At 41.6% G+C, this 20,195-nt stretch overlaps 1 protein-coding gene across 2 annotated transcripts in view; it reads right to left on the minus strand.

The window, feature by feature from the left end:
• Positions 1-20,195, minus strand: part of CTDSP2 (CTD small phosphatase 2) — a 54,883-nt gene that overhangs the window by 6,760 nt on the left and 27,928 nt on the right. The window contains exons 2-6 of one of the 2 annotated variants that reach the window (XM_083355047.1): positions 9,722-9,870; positions 7,680-7,718; positions 4,553-4,654; positions 3,206-3,262; positions 980-1,072 (exon numbers count right to left, since the gene is read on the minus strand). In XM_083355047.1, coding sequence (XP_083211173.1) covers positions 980-1,072; positions 3,206-3,262; positions 4,553-4,654; positions 7,680-7,718; positions 9,722-9,870 — 440 coding nt within the window. The remainder of the gene's footprint in view (positions 1-979; positions 1,073-3,205; positions 3,263-4,552; positions 4,655-7,679; positions 7,719-9,721; positions 9,871-20,195) is intronic. The other variant, XM_083355048.1, reaches the window with a different exon arrangement.

Here is a 20,195-nt window from a genome sequence, read left to right on the forward strand (position 1 = left end):
TAGGGTTTCCTGCCTGAGCAGGGGGTTGGACTAGATGACTTCCAAGGTCCCTTCCAACTTATTATTTTATATATATAAGGGACATGGTGGCTCAGTGGGTTAGGACGCTGAGCTTGTCGATCAGAAGGTCGGCAGTTTGGCGGGTCGAATCCCGAGTGCCGCGTAGCAGAGTGAGCGCCTGTTACTCGTCCCAGCTTCTACCAACCTAGCAGTTCGAAAGCACGTAAAAATGCAAGTAGAAAAATAGGGACCACTACGGTGGGAAGGTAACAGCGTTCCGTGTGCCTTTGGCGTCTAGTCATGCCAGCCACATGACCACGGAGATGTCCTCGGACAAGTGCTGGCTCTTCGGCTTTGAAACGGAGATGAGCACCGGCCCCTAGAGTTGGAAACGACTAGCACGCATGTGCGGGGGAACGTGTGTGTATATCTATCTATCTATCTATCTATCTATCTATCTATCTATCTATCTATCTATCTATCTATCAATATACGCAAATAATGTTGGCCCGTATTTGGGCCGATAAGGTGTTCAAAATACTCGAGATATATATATATATATATATATATATATATATATATATATATATATATATATATATATATATATATATATATATATATATATCATATATATATATATACACACACACACACACATATACACACACACACACACATACACACATATATATAAATGTGTGTGTATATATACACTTATATACATATACATACACACAATGCACACACACACATATATATGTATGTGTGTGTATATATATGTGTGTGTGTATGCACACACACACACACACTCCTTCTGCGGTCAGTTATAAGGATTTAAACTCCCTGCAAATCTATAATTACATCTTACCAATTTCACAAAATTTAAGTCACAATTTCCTTCTTATTATAGCACCAGGCAACTTTGAAAGCATCAGACAAGCCCTATGTCCGGCAAAGCTTTCTGCAACCCACTCACCTTAGCTAAGCTGGCTGTGAAGAGCACACATTCAAACAGCTCCCCCATCCGCCTCAGGAATTCATCTACAAATGGCCGCTTCAAGACATACACCTAGAGATTAACGGAAAGGTGAGGAGATGGTACATAAAGTGCTTGCTTATATCTGCAGAGTGCTTTATAACTGGCATAGCTGAAGGTCAGGTTTAATTCCAGTGTTGCCAAAATATGCAAAGCATGGCAAATATTTTAAGGGTGAAGTGGTAAATGGAAAAGAGTTGGCAGAATGCTTCTTCGACCCATAATCCTTTTTTGTGTAATTTTTATTAAATATTTTCTTAAAAGATTAAAAACTAATACAAACTAGTATAAATGAGAAAAACAGAAGAAAGAAAGAAATCAAAGGGGAAAAAAGGTAAAAACACAAGAAAGGAAATAAAGGTAAAAGAAAAATAGAAAAAAATACAAAGAAATAACATCCAGTCTTCTTTACAGTGGTTATAAGTCTCATTATAAATTTATTTCTTACTCTTAAGGTTACAACATAGCCCTCTTCTTTCTATAATTATTCTGTCTAATCAACAAATCCATAAATCGTAAGTACGTTTATTTCTGTTTCATGCAAAAAGTCTATAAAGGAGTTTCCAAACCGCAATAAATGTAGATATTGTCTTTACTCTGGTCAGGGATCCAACCCATAATTCTTGTTTCACAATCTATCCCACCACATACTCTTCCCTTCATTACCCAGCCTTCTTTTATCCCTCAGGGTCTGACACACACGGGCAAGTCACGTAGGGAGAATAACTGCATTTCCAGACTCTATTCATTATTATTATTTGGCAAGCATCCAGGTACAGAGATCTGTGTTTGCTCAATCAAATGAATGAAGGGGTTTGGGGAAAAACTTTAGTAGGACTGGAAATCTAACTTTGCAAGCATAATAATTGATCTCAGCCTAGGTTCTGAAACAGCTGCAACAAATCTTTTTCCCCCCTTTCAAATTCTGGGAATTGCATTCCCAATGCATCTTGAAAATACCACATTTTGGAAGGTTGCCTTAGACATCCAGTGTCTGATCATCATAGAGGTGAGCAGCTCCTGGAGGAAATGTGGAACATAAATCTAACAAATAAAATAAGAAGGGAAGGGAAGACGGGCAAATCGCTAGGAGGGAACCTCATACTGTACCTCCCCAGTGTCACCAATGAAAGAACTGGATGAGGTACTGGACAGGGAGACCTCGGTTCGAGTCTCTGCTCAGCTATTATACTCAACAGAAGATACCACATCTTAATCTAAGGTACCTCACCCAATGGGCCACGCCCACCCAGCACCCGGCAATCCATAAGTGGGCTTTGGGTTGCAGTTTGGGCACTTGGTCTCTAAAAGGTTCACCATCACTGACCTACCCTATCCTAAATTCTTTGGAAGATGAAATATATAATATGAACAGGAACCGTGAATCATATAATTGTATTTACTCTTGGAAGCAAGCAGCTATGCTATCACAGTTCTCAAGAAAGGTACATTCAAGCTACTGCTTTATAATCTGCTGTATATTATCTATAAAGGACATTCCTCAAAAGAAGCAAGGAGACAAGTTGCTGGACCGTGTTGCGTAAAGGTCTCAAGGACCTTTACTTATTTTAAAGTGGGTGGTTCCTTGGTGTACTTTTTATTAAGAAGCTGCACCAGCTGGCCGGTTCATGATGATCTGCAGAATCTTTTAAGTTACACTTCCAGCCTTTGCTACAGCCCACCAATTTAAAATCTGCCAAGTCCACTGCAAGAACAGCTTCTCTTGTTGATAGGGCAAGGAGTAAGCTATGTTGTTAGAAACCAACTGCAGGCTTATTTAGCTATTATTTCAGACATTTTAGGGAGCAGAGAACTGAAACAAATGTAGATGTAGTCCCAACAGTCCTTGGTGGTCTCTGCCATTCTTCACCTGGCGACTTTTCCTCTCTAGAAGCTCCTGCTGTTGCATCATCCAATCAGGGAGATCATTTCAAGGTTGCAAGAAGCCGCCTCCTGAAACAAGTAATCAAGAATAGGCCGTGTTGCCTGGTAACAGCCTATCCTGGATTACTTGAACCAGGCTGAGGCCTTCACCGCAGGCCTTCCTCCTCTTCTCTTGTGCAGGTAGTCTTGGCTAAGAGAAAAGGCCTAAGCACACACTTGGTGCCAGGAGCGAAATAGAGCCAAACCCATCCAACTCCCAACAGTGTAAAGCAAGAGGCTTACCTCATGAGTTGTTCCCTCTATCTCAACCGGCACAATGAAGTCAGCGTTGTTGATTGGCTGAGAATTTTGTTAAAAGGGACATGTTAATTCGGCAAACAAACCCTGCGCTATTCTCCCCCTCCCCGGCAGGACCCCCTTGTCAAATGTTCTGCCTAAAGGTAGTTCCTGACTTCTTTCCAGGATTTTCCCCCCAAGATGTTATTTAATAGGCTCTGCTTCCATTTCCATTGCAAGACTCTGCATTTTGCCTCATTTTCAAAAGACCCATCTTAAATGCCTGAAGCAATGTGTATCAAAACCCTAATTTCCTGATGGGTCGGGCATTCTTTAGTCATGCTAATTCTAACTGCTGGCAGATTTCTTCCCATTTGTTGATGAGAACCACCCAACCCAAACTTGTTATTATATAATTCAGTGTTCCTTAACCTCTGTGAATTTAAGATGCATGGACTTTTAACTTCCAGAATTTCCCAGCTAGCATGGTGGCTGGGGAATTCTGGGTGTTGCAAGTTCACACATCTTAAATTGCTGAGATTAAGAAACACCGACCTAGAGTAAGCAACACAGTGCCCCCACTAAGAAGCTCTAAACTCGTAAGTTCTAAAATGGCTCCTACTACTTGGGGCTTACGAGATGTAGTGATGGCATAAACTTTGATCTTCTTTGGTAAGATTATCACTCCTTCCAAGGGCAGAACATATATGAAGAGATGTGCTGAACTACTCCTCCTTTTAGTATGATACAGGTTGTGCTAGATTTAAGGCCTGTTGCTCAGTGACCATTTGTAAGTTACAAAGGATCTACCTTGGGGTTACTTATGAATAGGATTCAAAGTTCCAATAGTCAGCCTCCATTCCCGCCTCCCATGCAACCACACGGCCGCACTTTGGGTGTTCAGCAACATTGCTGAATTCACAGTTGTTTGTGGTGTCCTGCAATCACATGACCACATTTTATTATCATTTTGCAGAAAAGTGGCACTTCCCATTTTTGGCAAAACTGTGCCCATCGCAAACCACTGATCTGCTTAACAATGAATTTACTTAATGGCTGCAGCAAAATAGGTCGTAGAACCAGACCACGGGCCAATCACGTGACCAACCCATTTTGTAACCGTTACGACGCATGACCACGATGAGCAGACTTCATTACAATCATAGGTCAAAGGCTACCTGTATGTTGGCCAATATATCTGAAAGCCATCAAACAGGAGGAAATTTAAATCAGAGGTTCCCTCTGAAGCCTCAGCCTTCATTCCCCTGCTCTAGGATGCCCTCCGGGTCTTCTTGTCCTCGTTTATCTATTATGCAATATGACAGAAATCAGGGAGCTACTCAAGGGTTTCACCTTGAAGGAACTGTGCACTAAGGTCTCATCCAGGTCAATCACCACACATATTCGGCCCTGGTCTTGTTGAGTCACCTCAGGGAGAAGGCATGTTCCAGGAATCTAGAAAAAGGAGACGTGAGCTTAGCTTCCGCTGGCTGCAAGAACCACATTTTGCGACAGGTGTCGTATCCTGTTTTAATTTTACAAGTCTTAACTTTGAAACTTTATCTTACAGCTGTGCAAAAGTGCACAAACATAGCAACTGTCAGCAACTCTTTCAATCCAACAGATCTTTTCACCACATCAAGCTCTCTGTTCCTGGAACAGAGGCAGCTGGCTTTAAGGCACTTCTTTGCAAATATTACCTGAGCCCAGTTCTCATGCATCGCATCCCATTTCCTTTTTACTCTAAATTTCCGCCCTAGTCTGCTTTATATGTTATGCATTCCCAAATGCTTCTGGGCAGCTTAGGAAAAAAAATGATGCTGTTTGGGAGGGATAATTAACAAGCTTCCTGCAGTTATATTAACAAGTGCAATATTTTGCCTTTTGAAAAGTTCTTGCTTCAGCAACTAATCCATCCTGTTTGCAGAGAAAAACAGCATGGCCAAAAAAAAACCCTACAAAAAAAACCCCAACCCCAAAATATTTAAAATGTGCGTATCACCTCAGGTTTTAGACCTCACAGATCCTTAACCCCCACAATAAAGATACAGGTATCCTTGACTTACAACCATTCAAATTAGCGATTGTTTGAAATTATGATGGTGTCACAACAGTGATGTAACAACTGGCCCTTGCACTAATGACGGTTGCAGTGTCCTTGGGTCACATGATCAGAATTTAGGCAAGTGGCTTACATTTATGATGGCTGCAGCATCCCAGGGTCATGTGATCCCCATTTGAGACCTTCCCAGCCAGCTTCGCGGAAACAAAGTCAATGAAGAAGCCAGCAGAGAATGTTGCAAATTGTAGTCATGGGTTATCTCGCTTAATGACCGAATTCCTTAGCAACAAATTTTCTCTTCAGTCAAGGATTATTGCACTCAAAAATGCTTTTCTTCCAGTTAACCAGGGGTGTCAAACTCAATTTCATTGAGGGCCGCATCAGCATTGCAGTTTCCCTCAGGGGGGCGGGTGGGTGTGGCCAGGGTGGGCATGACCTGCCGGGTGGGCGTGGCTAGAGTGCGTATGGCCTACTCTACATCCTTCACATCAAGGGTGCCTATGGGGGCCTGGGCAGGAGTGGGACAGATCTGAGGGTCTCTGGCAGAAGGAGATGAGACCAGGGCAAGTGCCAAGGCAGTGGGGGCCATTCCCTTACTGTTTCCAGGATGGCTTTGCGAGCCACATGAAACCACTTTGCGGGCTGGATCCGGCCCCCGGGCCTTGTGTTTGACATGCCTGCTGTTAACTAACAGATCTATTTTTAATTTCCTGTTTTTTTATCACAGGAGTACAATTAATACAGATGCTTTTAAAAATGTAGAACAATTCCAGTGTTATACGCTGTAGGCTCCCTATATCTTTCTATTATCTATCTCTCCATCGAATAATCACCCCGTGCCCACTTTAAAGCCTCAGTGACTTTATTTTTAGGCTAAGGATGTACCATTGTCCAGTTAACTTTCAATTCTTTTTTAAAACTTTCTAAATGTGAAGTGAGTTATATTATATACTCTTTCAGACAAGTAGATTGCAGCATTTGGTCAAAGCCAGTTATGAACAGGTGAATATGCCTTGAATTTACATACTGGGTTGACATATTAAAATTTTCTACAGCAAACATTAGATCCCTTTTCAAAGTAGTCACTGCCATTTACAGTTCAGAGAGCACATTTATTTATTTTTTTTAAAAATTAAGCCTACTTGTGTGTCATAAGGTGGTCTGTAAACTGCAACTGGTATTTATTAATTGGGTAATTTTTATTTATTTCACCTATCTTGTTTTTATCACTGAAATGTATTTTTATGATTATACTGTATTTTATTATACTTAATAAATATATTATACTTTTTTATTAATGTTTGCTGATCCCTACCCTAAACACCATTTGCTGCCAAACTGGGCTACAAATTTAGGAAAGAAATATATACTGTTCCACATTTCTGTTCACACAGAAACTTGCAAATTTTCAGGCAAACAGGTTAACAACTTCTCTCTTCATTGCCTCTCCATTCCTCATTATGGCATTTTTTAACCTCCAGGGAAAACTGTATTTATTTGACAGACAGCTACATTTCCCAGGAGCACATTGATCCACATTGCTGGCATGTGGGAGGATGCCTCTACAAGGCAGGAAAAGGGAGTGTGTATACACACCAAAAAAGGAGCAGCAGTCTGCAGAGTCAAGAATATGTTCTGCAAAAGTCCAAATTGTTGAATGGAGGAAAACACTGCCACGATAAAGCTTGCTGTATTTATCCCCCAGGTATCTCGGTAACTTCATTTACACAAAACTATTGATGAACCCATTTCTGAATTCTATCATTTCTGGTTATGAGAATATTAGCTTTCTACTCAGGACAAACACTTGTTGTAGTCCAATCTCTACTCTGAGTGAAGAAATTCCTGCATCCCAAATGGGAAAAGGTTCAGCCCTGTGAATCCTCACCAGCAACTGACAGGGGAAGAGTTTGAATTACATAGCATGCCACGTTCCTGGTCTCAGAAATTTGCTCTTCAACAGCAAGAGAACGTGACCCCCCCCCCCCTTTCACAGGAGATGAACAGAAATTTGTTTAGTCAGAGTAGGGTCATTTTCCTTTGTTCACATATACAAATAAGTGAGCACCTACACACAGAGAAGCAAGGCTGTTAACACCAGGTGAGAGCTGGGTATCTACTACATTATTTTCCTTCCTTGCTGCCCCACACATTATTTGGATTATCACATAAAAACTGAAGCTAACTGCAACTAAGTCTCACCGAAAATGCTGGCAATGTTAAACCAGCAGACACAATGAACCATTACTCGATTCACAGTAAGCAGGACCCCCCCAAACGCCACTCTTTGCTGTCCCTTACTAGGGATTTTCTTTCAGTGGGAAACTCCCTATGCCTGCCATTTATTTCCAGAGGGCAAATGAAGACTTGGCTCAAGAGCAGATACAGATCTCTCTTGCCTTTAGAACAAACACATACCTGATAAAACTGGTATTGGAGACACTGCAACAGATCAGACTAAAAGGGGGGAGAAAAAAAAGAGGAGAGCAAAGATGTAGGTTTATGAGAAAGATGAGACTGTGACACTATTCTTCAGGGAATTTCAGCAAAGCCTTCTATCTCCCTCTGACAAGGAACAGCCTTGCAAAGGCTGGTTTCACACGCTACTATACTTATTTATCACCCAGAACAATCATGGCACATGAAGAAAAAGGGTCACCAAGGAACTCTGAAAAATTACAGGCACTACACGCTTGAAAAGCTTAAGCCAGGGGTAGGCAACCTGGGCTATGACTCGTGGACTTCAACTCCCAGAATTCCTGAGCCAGCCATGCTGAGGGGAAAGGGAGAAGTTTCCATGCTGAGCCATGCTGGCTCAGGAATTCTGGGAGCTGAAGTCCACGAGTCATAAAAGAGCCAAGGTTGCCAACCCCTGGCTTAAGAGTATATTTTACAACGTATTGAGGAACAGGAGAGAGAACTTTCCCTTTCTGAGAACACAACTCACCCAATTTAAATGTGCATGGTGGTAACTCTCCTCCTTAACACTTAAGCATTGGAATAGGAAAGCCAAGCTTATCAGTTAAAGGGGACTTTAAGTCTGTTAATGCAGCACTCGTCTCCTCAGTTATGCAGCAGATATTTAGGGCAACAGACAGAAATTAAGCAGTGCTCTTACAGGCAGGTTTTTTTTTCCAAAATAAAAAAATCACAAGCAAAATAGGTGTGTTGCATCTCTGTTAGGTTTATATTTAATTTAGTAAACCACAGGCTAAATTTTAAAAAGCGAAGGGTAGGTGACTATTGATTTTAAGCGCTCCTGCCCACCAAAAGGTTTCCTATCCTTGCTGTGCATAATGGCAGTTTTCCCTTTACTAGTGGAAATTAATGTCCTCTTTTTAAAGAGGCTATTCATCCACAGCTTAGAGACAAGGCAACTAAGTGATGTAGTTTTAAAGAAGGGATAGGTATACGTCATCAGCTGTAAATTTAAGGTTTTTTTGTCTGCTTACACAATTATAGTAAATAGAATGAAGTCCATTTCGAGATAAAACAGGTTTGCCTTTCACTGTTACACTCTCCCATTGTGATTAGCTGTGTGGCTTCCCAACCCATGGAGAAGCAGAGCAATCTTCATTATGGGCAATTTATTTCCTCTTTCTATATTATATCACTTTCTGTAGATACCAGTACAGATACCACAGTCTTCCTCAACCACGTTTTCTAGATGTGTTGAGAGACTGCTGCTTTTAACTTTCCCAGTTGCAAATGCTGGGAATTTCAGTCCTTACACACTGACAAAAGTGTTGGTTTGGGAAAAGCTGCCATGATTTACAAAACAATTCTCAAAGCAATTGCTTTCAATACAACCTGGTGTTTCCTTTATAAGGGTTTGTTTGTGTAACAACAACAAAAAAAGGGAGAGATATACAGGTGGGAGAAAATTAAAAGCAAGAAAGGACACTCACAGACAGAATAGCTACTTGAATATTTGATGCCTGGGAAAGCAGGTAGAGGGTTATATCCTATGGCAGGGGTGTCAAACTCAATTTCATTGAGGGCCACATCAGCATTGCGGTTGCCCTCAGGGGGCCGGGTGGGTATGGCCTGGGTGAGCGTGGCCTACTGAGTGGGTGTGGCTAGAGTGCGTATGGCCTACTGGGTGGGCGTGGCCAACTCTACATCATTTGCATCAAGGGTGCCTATGGGGGCCTGGGCAGGAGTGGGACGGATCTGAGGGTCTCTGGGCCAGGGCCAAGGCAGTGCGGGTTGTTCCCTCACTGTTTCCAGGATGGCTTCGCGGGCCACATGAAACCACTTCACGGGCCGGATCTGGCCCCCGGGCCTTGTGTTTGACATGTCTGTCCTATGGGCACCCACTTAACCTCTGGAATGCCAGAATCCAGAAAGGAAAAGGAACTACTAGATAAAGTGGCTCCCAAGCCCACTTACTGCGTTTGCAAACCCTCTGGGTGGGTGCGTGGGTGGATTCAGCTGTGACTGCACCTGTACTTCCTCACCTTGGCAATGGTGTTAGTCTCTTCCTTATGCAACCCATGGCTGTTGCCAAAGGCCGTCTGCCCCACATTCTGTGCACGAAGGCAACAGAAAAGCGCCTTGAAGATGCTCCGGCCACGAGGCTTCTTCGGGGAAGATTTGGACACCAACACTACAAACAGAAGAAGAGTTACCATAAGAACTTGTTGCAGGTCTGCAGCTCAGGAGAACACTTCATTCCCTCTGGAGTAAGCCACCCTCAGGGACTTTGGGTGATGATTGGCCAGAAATAATCAACAATAATCCACATAGAGTGGGACAACAGTATGGATCCATCAGCCGTCAATACGTCTCATTTCTTCTTAGCTTTATTGCTGTCAATAGGTCAATCGTCAGCTTTGGTGAAAGGACTTCATTTTGTCAGAGCTTATGAAAATAAGGAAGAGGCTGAATCTTGCCTCCATTTCTCACAAAGTTCAGGGGAAACCAGCAGGTGGCACCACAGATCCACAAATATTGACCAATTCATGCATGCTCTTCCATCACTGACACTCTGGAGAAGACTGGGAAAACTTATGAAGTAGGTTAGTCCTTGACTTACAACTGGTTGTTTAGTGACTGTTTAAAGTTACAATAAGACTCCCCCAGAACTACTTACAACCGCCACCACCCCCACTTGATCACATCTGGGCACTTGGCAAATGGCCTGCATTTGCACCTGTTTGCAGTAATTCCAGTCATGCGAATGTAATTTATAATGTTTTTGACGTAAATCAGTGTTTATTTTTGATTTCCAGCAAAAAAAAAAAAAGACCCTTTGGGGGTCACTTAACGATTGGTGTAAAAAGGGTTGTAAAACTGGGCATGGTTACATGGAGACTTGCTTAACAAACACAATTTATGACCATAATTCTGGGTTCAGTTATAGCTATAAGTCAAGGACTACCTGTAGACGAGTAAAATTGGATGGAATTACCTGGAGGGGGGAAAAAGGGGAGGGGGGACTGCACTAATCAGACTTGCCTCTGGCTGTCGCCATTGTGTCACTGCAGACAGAACATATCTAGAAAGGATTACTAAAGATAGGGCCTGAAAAGCATGAGGTTCCCCATGCAAGGAAATGGGCCAATTTCACAGGCAACCAATGAGAAGCAGGGAAACTACAGGCTATAGCAGGGGTGGGGAACCTTGGCTCTTTTATGACTCATGGACTTCAACTTCAGCATGGCTGGCTCAGGAATTCTGGGAGTTGAAGTCCACGAATCATAAAAGAGCCAAGGTTCCCCACTCCTGGGCTATAGTTTGTAATTCATGTAGAACCCATTGGTTGGAAAAGGCTGTTTTCATCTGTTGCAGTTCTCTGCCCAGCGCAAATTTCTTGCACTGCCTGAAAAGATCTATGAGGAACTACTACTCCAAAGATGGATTTTTAAATAAATAAACACGTTCTACAATCAGGCAAAATTACTTTCTTAAGAGGCTGCTTGCTATCCTTTTCTCAAATACAGGTCGCCCTTGACTTAGGGCCACACCTGAGCCCAGAACCTCTGTTGATAAGCGAGACAGTTGGTTCAAGTGAATTTCACCCCATTGTGCGACCTTTCTTGCCACAGCTGTTAAGTGAATCACTGCAGTTGTTAAGTTAGTAACACAGCTGTTAAGGGAATTTAGCTGCCCCATTGTTTTTTGCATCACACACACACACACACACACACACACACACACACACACACACACACACACGAATACTGCAGCCGTCATAAATAGGAGCCAGTCCAAATTTTGATCACATGAACCCTGGGGATGCTGCAACAGTTATGAGTGTGAAAAACGGTCATGTCACTTTTTCCAGTGCTATTGTAACTTTGAACAGTTACTAAAAGAACGGTTAAGTTGAGGATTACCTGTACATTACCACATTAACTACTGTTTTTTCCCTTACTGCCGGGATAAATCTTAAGAAATGTAATTTTTTTATTCAATTACTAAATCTCTAAGTTTATGAACTACTCAGGAGCCACGCGACCCCTTTCAGGGGTGTCAAACTGCCGGCCTGCAGGCCAGATGCGTCACCAGGAAACCACACCTACCCCATTGCCGGCAATGGCGAAAAAGCTCCGATATGTTGTGCGACGTCACGTGACGTCGTGAGTTTGACATGTATGCCTTGGTGCTTCAGAGCCGGAATATAGATTGCACTCTGCAAGCCATGTGTGCTTGTATGAGTCAGTCCAGTAGGGCTGGATATGCAGAGCTAAGGTGTGATTATCTTGAAGTAGCCCCAGACACAATCATATTTGGTTACAACATATTAGCCATGTGAACTCATTCTCCATGCTGAATTTAACCAAGAAAGTTATAATTGCTGAGCTTTTGAGCAAGATCCTGGAGTGATTCATCCCAATGAATAGGAAAAAGCAGCTAATTTCTGGACAGTGTTACTGAGTATTTATTCTTACATGCATTCTACTATGTTTTGTTTTTAATCTACATTTTACACAAACATCTAGGGAAAACATCCATCTAAACATACAGTCTTGAGTGTATCTTCTCAAAGCATATGATTTTCTAAATGTATTTCTATTCTAGAATTAAGCACATGTAGTTTTATAGTTGATCGGCAAACTTCAGAGAGGCATATAAAAGTCCAACAAATGTTCACACCTGCACATTAGCCTGGAAATGCAGCTTGGCTCAAGTTCCATCGGAATTCAAAATCTTATAATCTTTTTATCTGCATTCCACTACAGTAGATAAAGTAGCCCTCAAGACCTCTCTTGCAACAAACAGAGTTGATCCAGGTTTTCTGAACACAACAGCATGATGATGTTAAAAAAACTGCACTGTGAACCATCAAACCCAAACCATAAGTCTTATTTGTGTGGGAATGTAACCTTGATCTGTACAAAAGCAACTGAATGAAGTGGTCCAAATAGGCAATCCAAAATACAGTAGTCCAAAAAGCCTTTTAAAATGATCAGCACAATTTTGACTATTCCTCCACATTACTAAAGTCCCACAAACTTCTATTCAAAGGTATTTTTTTTTCATACTCTTTACTGTAATAATGTAGAACTCTTAAATACTCAGTATCATACAACACAGAAAGAAGTAATATACTGCTTTCTGGTTTTTTTGCCCTCAATAAACAGGGTGTCTTTAAAAGAACAAATCCTCAAGAGTCTTAAAACTTCTGCAAAAGCCGTGATATTTAGTCATGTTCACTCTGCAAACTAGGGAAGGAACTCTTAGAGGCTGAGTAATCAAAGTCCTATTTGCGTCTGAGACAAATTGGAAAAAAGAGAAGCAGAAAGTCTAAGACAGATTCCAATGTTAAAAGGCAACAAACCTTTTTTTAATGTGAAGGAGGTAGGAAATTATCAAAAAAGCATCCCCTCTGTGTCCCAAATTTACATCCCCAAACCTACAAGGGAACTGCTTTTAAAAAACAAAAACAAAAACACCTTAAACTCAGACCTTGCTCTGGATAGACACTCTTGCTTCCAAAGGTCACTGTATAATATCCAGAAATAAAGCCATAGGTACTCTTAGATCTCAAACTGGCTATCTGAAATCAGACAATGTCCCTCTGGCTGTGGCCTTGGTTAATGGAAAACTTTTCATCTGCTCTGTTAAGAATCTCAAAGAACTTTTCACTGAATAAGAGGGGGAAGGGAAAAGCCGGAGATACAGATCTGGGCACCAAGGGGTTGGTTGAAAAAGTTCAAGGCATGATTAGAACGATTGCCGATGGCCAGCAGATACTCTCTGATCCATAATGGGCTAGTTTTTTTGATAGCCTAAAATGTATCTGATAGTCTCCAAATATCTTGTTGGATGGAGCTTTGTCAACTTCATGGCCCAGAGGGCTGGGTGCTGTTATCCAAGATATGAATCTATGTAGGCTGCAGAGATTGATGTGAATTACCTGGGCCTTGCTAACTATGTGGCCTTGTTAAGAGCTCACTGTTTATCAAGATTGCACTTTCTTGATCACTTTCCATGAGTGAGCAATGGCCCTATGCATTGAACGATCAAAGAATATACTCCTGCTTTAGATATGGAAACACACATGAACAACTGAGTCTAGGTTAACAGGAAAACAAAACCTGTCAATGCAAGCAAGATCCAAGTAGCCATCTACTCCAACTTGGTTCCAAGTTTAAGGATCAGGTTGCCTAAATCAGCTTCATCTAAACAAAAGCTAAATTCTTGTCTCAAGTGAGAGGGGTGACAACAGTTGAGAAGAAAATTCTGGAAGAGTTTATTAAGCATAAGATTCTGGCAGAAAAAAATAACGCACACTGGACTAGAGCACCATTGAATAGATAGAGAGCAAGTTGAACAACTGCATCTGATGAGTGTTGTACCACGGGTTTCGTGTGAAGCTGAAGAATCAAAAGGCAAACAGGAGAGGTCCATTCTAGATGCCGTGTTGTTGGCATTGTAAGAAACAAAACCACAAAACCTGTTAAGTGGTGATGGATACGGGACTTAACAAATGTCATAAGAGGACCATATCAAGGTTTTGCAGGATCAGAAGGAACACATCAGGCAGAAAGAAGCAAGCTGAATTTCAACTAGGACAAATCTCAAATTTGGATATGGGTAGGAAAAATCAAAGGCATGAATATAGGATCAGGAAGAGCAGCATATGCAAATAGGAACTGGGTGTCTTTGGGACTCAGAAGCTGAGTATGAGCCAATCATATGATGCAGCTACCAGAAAAAAAAAAGTACAATCCTGTTGCATCCACAGAAAAATAGCATCAATATCAAGAGAAGCCATTGCTTTTGTATATTCTGCATTGGTCAGTCGATTCCTAGAATACTGCATTCAGGACTAGACATTGTATTTTAGAAAGGACATTAACAGACTGGAGTGTGTCCAGAAGAAAGCAACCAAGGTGGAGGAAGTCGGAGATATCAAGTGTACTTAGTCTGGAGAAGATTGCAGGAAGATTGCATGACAGCTGTCTTCAAGCATCTGAAATATGTCACGTATAAGGAGGTTATTATTCAAAGTGGTTGAAGACAGGACAAGAAATAAAGGATTGATCGAGTTACAAACTAAATTTTAGTTGCAAATTGGAAAGAATGCCCTAAAAGTAGGAACTGTTCAATAATGGAACAGACTATTTTCAGAGGTGGTGAACTTCGAATGGAAACTAATCAAGGAGGGAACCAACCTAGAACTAAGGAGAAATTTCCTGACAACTTGAACAATTAACCAGTGGAACAACTTGCCTCTGGAAGTTGTCGGTGCTCCAACACTGGAGGTTTTTAAGAAGAGATTGGACAGCCATTTTTCTGAAATGGTATAAGGTTTCCTGCTTGAGAAGGGGATGGACTACTAGGAAACCTTTGAGATACCTTCCAGACCTGTAATTCTGTTAACTCTCCCGCTCTTACATGATTCAAAGCAAAGAGACAGTAGGAAGTACCGTAATTGCAAGAAAATGGAGTCACTTGTTCTTAGGCATTGTTTCAGTTCTGGATTAAGGTTGAAGTCTCCGCCAAAGGTTTCCCAGGATAGGAAGATTTTGAGGAACATTTAACTAAAGAACGAAATGTAGCGAAGGATGATAAAACCTCTCTTGGGAAATGTTGAACCATGGCCCTAGATCCTAAATACTTTTGTTTATTTCATGCTTTCAGCAAACTGCACCTTAACCCTTGCTTAAAAGGGGAGACTCCACCAGTCAATATTGCAACAACTGGAGCAAAATTAAAAGTTGGCAATAGACACTACAGAAAGCATGTTTTCTTTTCCTTTTGTCTACACCGCCACAGCCATCTGTTCCTCTCCTCCTCCTGTTTGTCTCATGCCTTCCCTGTCAGCTGTCAAGCTCAGCTAAGATACATCAGCGATATTATATAACTAGTAGCAAGCAAGACCCTGCAAGATAAAATTCAAGTAGGAATTTCCGACCCTCAAAGTAGACTTCAGCAGGTTAATTTGGGGGTGCATATGTGTTTGCCATCTTTGTAAATTAGTTTCGGGAACTATCACTCACGTAAAACAGCAAAAAAAAAAATGTTGGCTGAGTTTGGGTCAATGACTATAGATGCCCCAGCAAAAATATACTACTGAACCATGAACTTATTCACAGGATTGTGATGAGGACAAAAAGATTACTCAGAAGGAAGGCACCACCGTGCAATTCAAAAATAGAAATATGGGTCAGAGTTGTATTGTCTTTGTTACCCCCAAAATCTAGAAACTTTACTTTTAAGATAAGAAGAATCAACCTTCTTGAGCAAATTCATTAAACATTCATTGCTCTGCAAAGAATTGCCAAAAGACAAAAAGTCCAAGCTAGCATTTTTGAAATGGAAATCAAAGCTCCGCTTTCCAAAATATGTCTCTGTTCCTTCTACCACAGATCTTGAAGTTCTGTTTTTGACTCTTAAAGCAATGCAATGAAGAAACAATGCACAGATTTTAAGGGGACAACAAACTTCTCCAGAAGGAAAATTACAGTTGATAAGGAACTTCAGGCTGGCATCACAATACACTAGTTTTTTTCTTTTTTGGCTTTCACTTAGCAAGTTATTTAAAGCCAGCCAAATATGGCTTAGTCAACAAACTATGGCCAAGCAAATTATGATTTAGAACAGCACTCAGATCTAATCAATGTATCTTGATTGCTTCCAGATTTTTTTCTCACACAAGAGGCACAGAATGCTCCACACTCCTAGTGATATAAAATGCCCTTTTAATATCACTACTGGAAGAATTTGAGCAGTCCAGCATTCTTGTTAAATGTTTCAGATTTTTTTGCTCCTCGGGATTCCCAGACTGCATTGTGGATCTCATAAGGCTCATTTCATGCATAAAAGCAGAATTCCAGGGCAAAGGTAATTCCAGCATGTAGGTTCATAAGAGTAAAAAAAAAACAGGTTACAAAATGAAGGAGAAATCTGGAGGGAAGAGGAACAGAGCAAAATCAAGCAATAATTACTAATCATAAATGTCTCAAATTTCATTAATAGTAGAATACTGATCTCTTAAAAAGGTTTTTCTTTGGGTTTGTAGCTCGGTTGTAGGAGGAGCATGAAGGTTTCCAAACATTTCGCTAGCAGGCTAGGTAGCATCTTCAGCGGCATTTAGGGAATGTCTGTGTCAGGTTTTTTCCCCCCAGGTGGACCAAAGAAATGGTAATAGAAATTCTATCTCGCTAATAGAAATTCTGCTTTTTGAAGATTTTGTTTTGTCAAACCAGATTCTGTTTTGTTAGTTACACAGCCCAAAGACTAGAATGACCATAATTACTATCCAATGAATGCCCCAAATTCAATCACAAATCTTATATATAACATACTAATTGGGTGAGAAAAAGATATCACTACCAAAACACTTTCCCCTGTATTACTTTTACTCTAAATGCACACACACTTTGTTCTGGTTTAGAAATATTAACTGGGAAAAGGTTATTTTGCATTCTGCCCACTTCAATTGAAAAATATGAATTGATTGTATCATAAAATGCTCATCTGTGAAAGACAAACATCCATAATAAGAGGAATTTTAAAAACTAAATGCCATATTATTTCAACGTACTCTTGGAATCACAGGCCAAAATATTCTGCGAAAGTTCTTCCTCTGTCTGCTTAAAATATGCTACTTCTTTAGAACACAGGTCTTCAAACTTGGCAACTTTAAGTCTTGTGGACTTCAACTCCCAGAATTCCTCAGCCAGCCCTGACTGGCTGAGGAATTCTGGGAGTTGAAGTCCACAAGTCTTAAAGTTGCCAGGTTTGAAGTCCCCTGCTTTAGAGGTATAAATGCTGACAGGTATTATGGGTATAGGGAATTTATAGTTAGTCCTTGACTTACGACCGCAATGGAGCCTATTACAGCTGTAAGTAGTCATGGTCATAAAGCAAGTCACCTATGTGACCAGCTCGATTTTATGACTTTCATGGCAGACACAAAGTGACCATTAGAAATGTTTAAGTGAACGCTGTAGATCAGTGTCCCCTAACCTTTTGGATAGCAGGGACCAGTTCTGTGGAGAGAGGTTTTCTGCGGACCAGAGTGGGCGTGCTTTCGTGTGCTACCGGTGTCCCGTGAATGGGGCTTCTCTTGTTTGCACGGCCCAGTTTCTGGCTACGGACTGGTGCCAGTCCACGGACCGGTGATTGGGGACTCCTGATGTAGATGTTAAGGAAATCAATTGTTCGCTATGAGTTGGTTTTGCTAAAAACTGGAAGAAAACGCCAGTTTTGGGCAAAAAAAAAAATGGTTATGTGACAATGACACTGCCAACGGACATAAATGCAGGCTGGGTTGCCAAATGTTTGATACGCAGCCATGTGACTGTGTGTTTGTGTGTGTGTAAACATCAGAACTGAGTCATAAGTATCTCCTGTAAGGTCCATTTTAAACTATGAGCAGTTGCTGAGCGACCTTAAGTGAAGGACTACCTATATCCTGCCTCCTTTCCACATGCACACTCCCCATACCATGGTACTTTTTCCAAGCTCTTCTGGAATTATAATTCTTACACGGGCAATACAATAAAGAAGGAGCAGGAAAGTACTATTTTTGGATTCCTGGCCCTACAAAGTTTAAAAGAAAGAAAAAAGGCTACAGGAAAGTTAGCCCTGTCAATTTTGCACCGTCAAAATCAGTTGTGCTTCAGCCACATCTAGTGGTCAAGGCACCAGGCTAGAAACAAGGAGGCTGCGAGTTAAAAGTCCTACCTTAGCCATGAAAGTCAGCTGGGTGACTTTGGGCCAGTCATTCTCTCTCAGCCTAACCCATCTCACAGGGTTGTTGCTGTTGCTCTTGTGGGGAAAATAGGAGGTGAAAGGTATGTTGGATATGCTTGCCACTTTGAGTTATTTGTAACTATAATGAAGGCAGGATACAAATAAATAAATAAATAGTTGTACCTAAAATGTTCTACTTCCCACATCTACAACTTGAAGGCATATGAGGGAAAAAGTAATACCAAAGAGGAACTCTAAAATTACTTTTCCCAAGAGCCCTTCCTATACTGTACTATTACCTTATCTTCACCACACTCTGCAGTCTCCTGCCACTTACGCTCTCCTTGTGAGGCCAAATGTTGTAATCCTGCAGATACTTTTAAGATGCAAGCACGTGCTTTCTCCATTTGTTGTATTATTTCAGCTGGCTGCCTCATCTCCACTGTTTTGTCCTTTAACCAAGAACAGCCACCATCTTCTATCTTTCTAGCCACCTGTCTTATTAGCTGGTTAACAATTAACCAGTGGAAGGACTTTTGCCTTCAAAAGTTGTGGGTGCTCCATCACTGGAGGCTTTTAAGAAGAGACTGGCCAGCTACTAGTATAGCACAAGGGTAGGCAACCTTGGCTCTTTTATGACTCATGGACTTCAACTCCCAGAATTCCTGAGCCAGCCATGCTGAGGGGAAAGGGAGTTTCCAAGCTGAGCCATGCTGGCTCAGGAATTCTGGGAGTTGAAGTCCAAGAGTCATAAAAGAGCCAAGGTTGCCTACCCCTGGTATAGCATCTCCTGCATGAGCACAGGGGGTTGGACTAAAACAGGGGGGTCAAACTGCCAGCCCATGGGCTGGACGCGGTATGAGGAAACTGCGCCCACCCCATTGCCGGCAATGGGGAAAAAGCTCTGATATGTCACACGACGTCACAAGTTTGACATGTCTGGACTAGAAGATCTCCAAGATCCCTTCCAATTCTGTTATTATTCTATTATTTCCTGGTCAGGTGGGAAGGATTAAGAAGGCAGTCCTTCCTTCTCTTTGGTATTCTGCAAACATCATAACAGGAAACAAAACTCATGGTAAATGTGCTGATAGGTAATGAACCCATGTACCTGAATCAACCTAGGCTAGAATGTAACCACTCTTTGCTGAACAAGCCATGATAGCCTGGTTCACAGAAATAAAAAAATAAAATAGTAGGACTGCGCGGTATTAAGCCAAACAAACCGCGTTACGACATATCCTTATTTGTGATCAGACCGCTGACTACTTTATGCTACACTGGAAACAAAGAAATGGAAACAAGAAATTCTGGCCAGTGGAACCACCCCTTGCCAGTTCCATTGAAGGCTGGCTGAAGGGTTAGCAGAAGACAGAGAGAACTTGAAAAACTGGGGGTGGGTGGGGGGCGAACATAAATTATGTTTAAGGATGAGCAGTCTGTATAACCTCAGACATGCACTTTGGCATTAGTGAGCCAGTGTGGCGTAGTAACTAAGGTGCTGGCCTAGAAACCAGGAGACTGTGACTTCTAGTCCCTAGGCATGAAATCCAGCTGGGTGATCATCTTCTAATAAATTTGAACAGTGGGTACACTTTTGAGAAGGAGTATGTGCTCACCATTTTAATCTTTTTTAAAGCCCAATAAGCCAACATTTACTCTTAGCAATTGCCCTTCAAATAAAAAAAGTCACCTAAATCAGGGGTATCAAACTGCTGGCCCACAGGCTGGTTGCATCATACAGAGGCCATGCCCACCCCAGCTCCAGCAAAGCAAAAA

This window comes from Vipera ursinii (assembly GCF_947247035.1).
Source record: "Vipera ursinii genome assembly, chromosome: 2".
Taxonomy (NCBI): Eukaryota; Metazoa; Chordata; class Lepidosauria; order Squamata; family Viperidae; genus Vipera; species Vipera ursinii.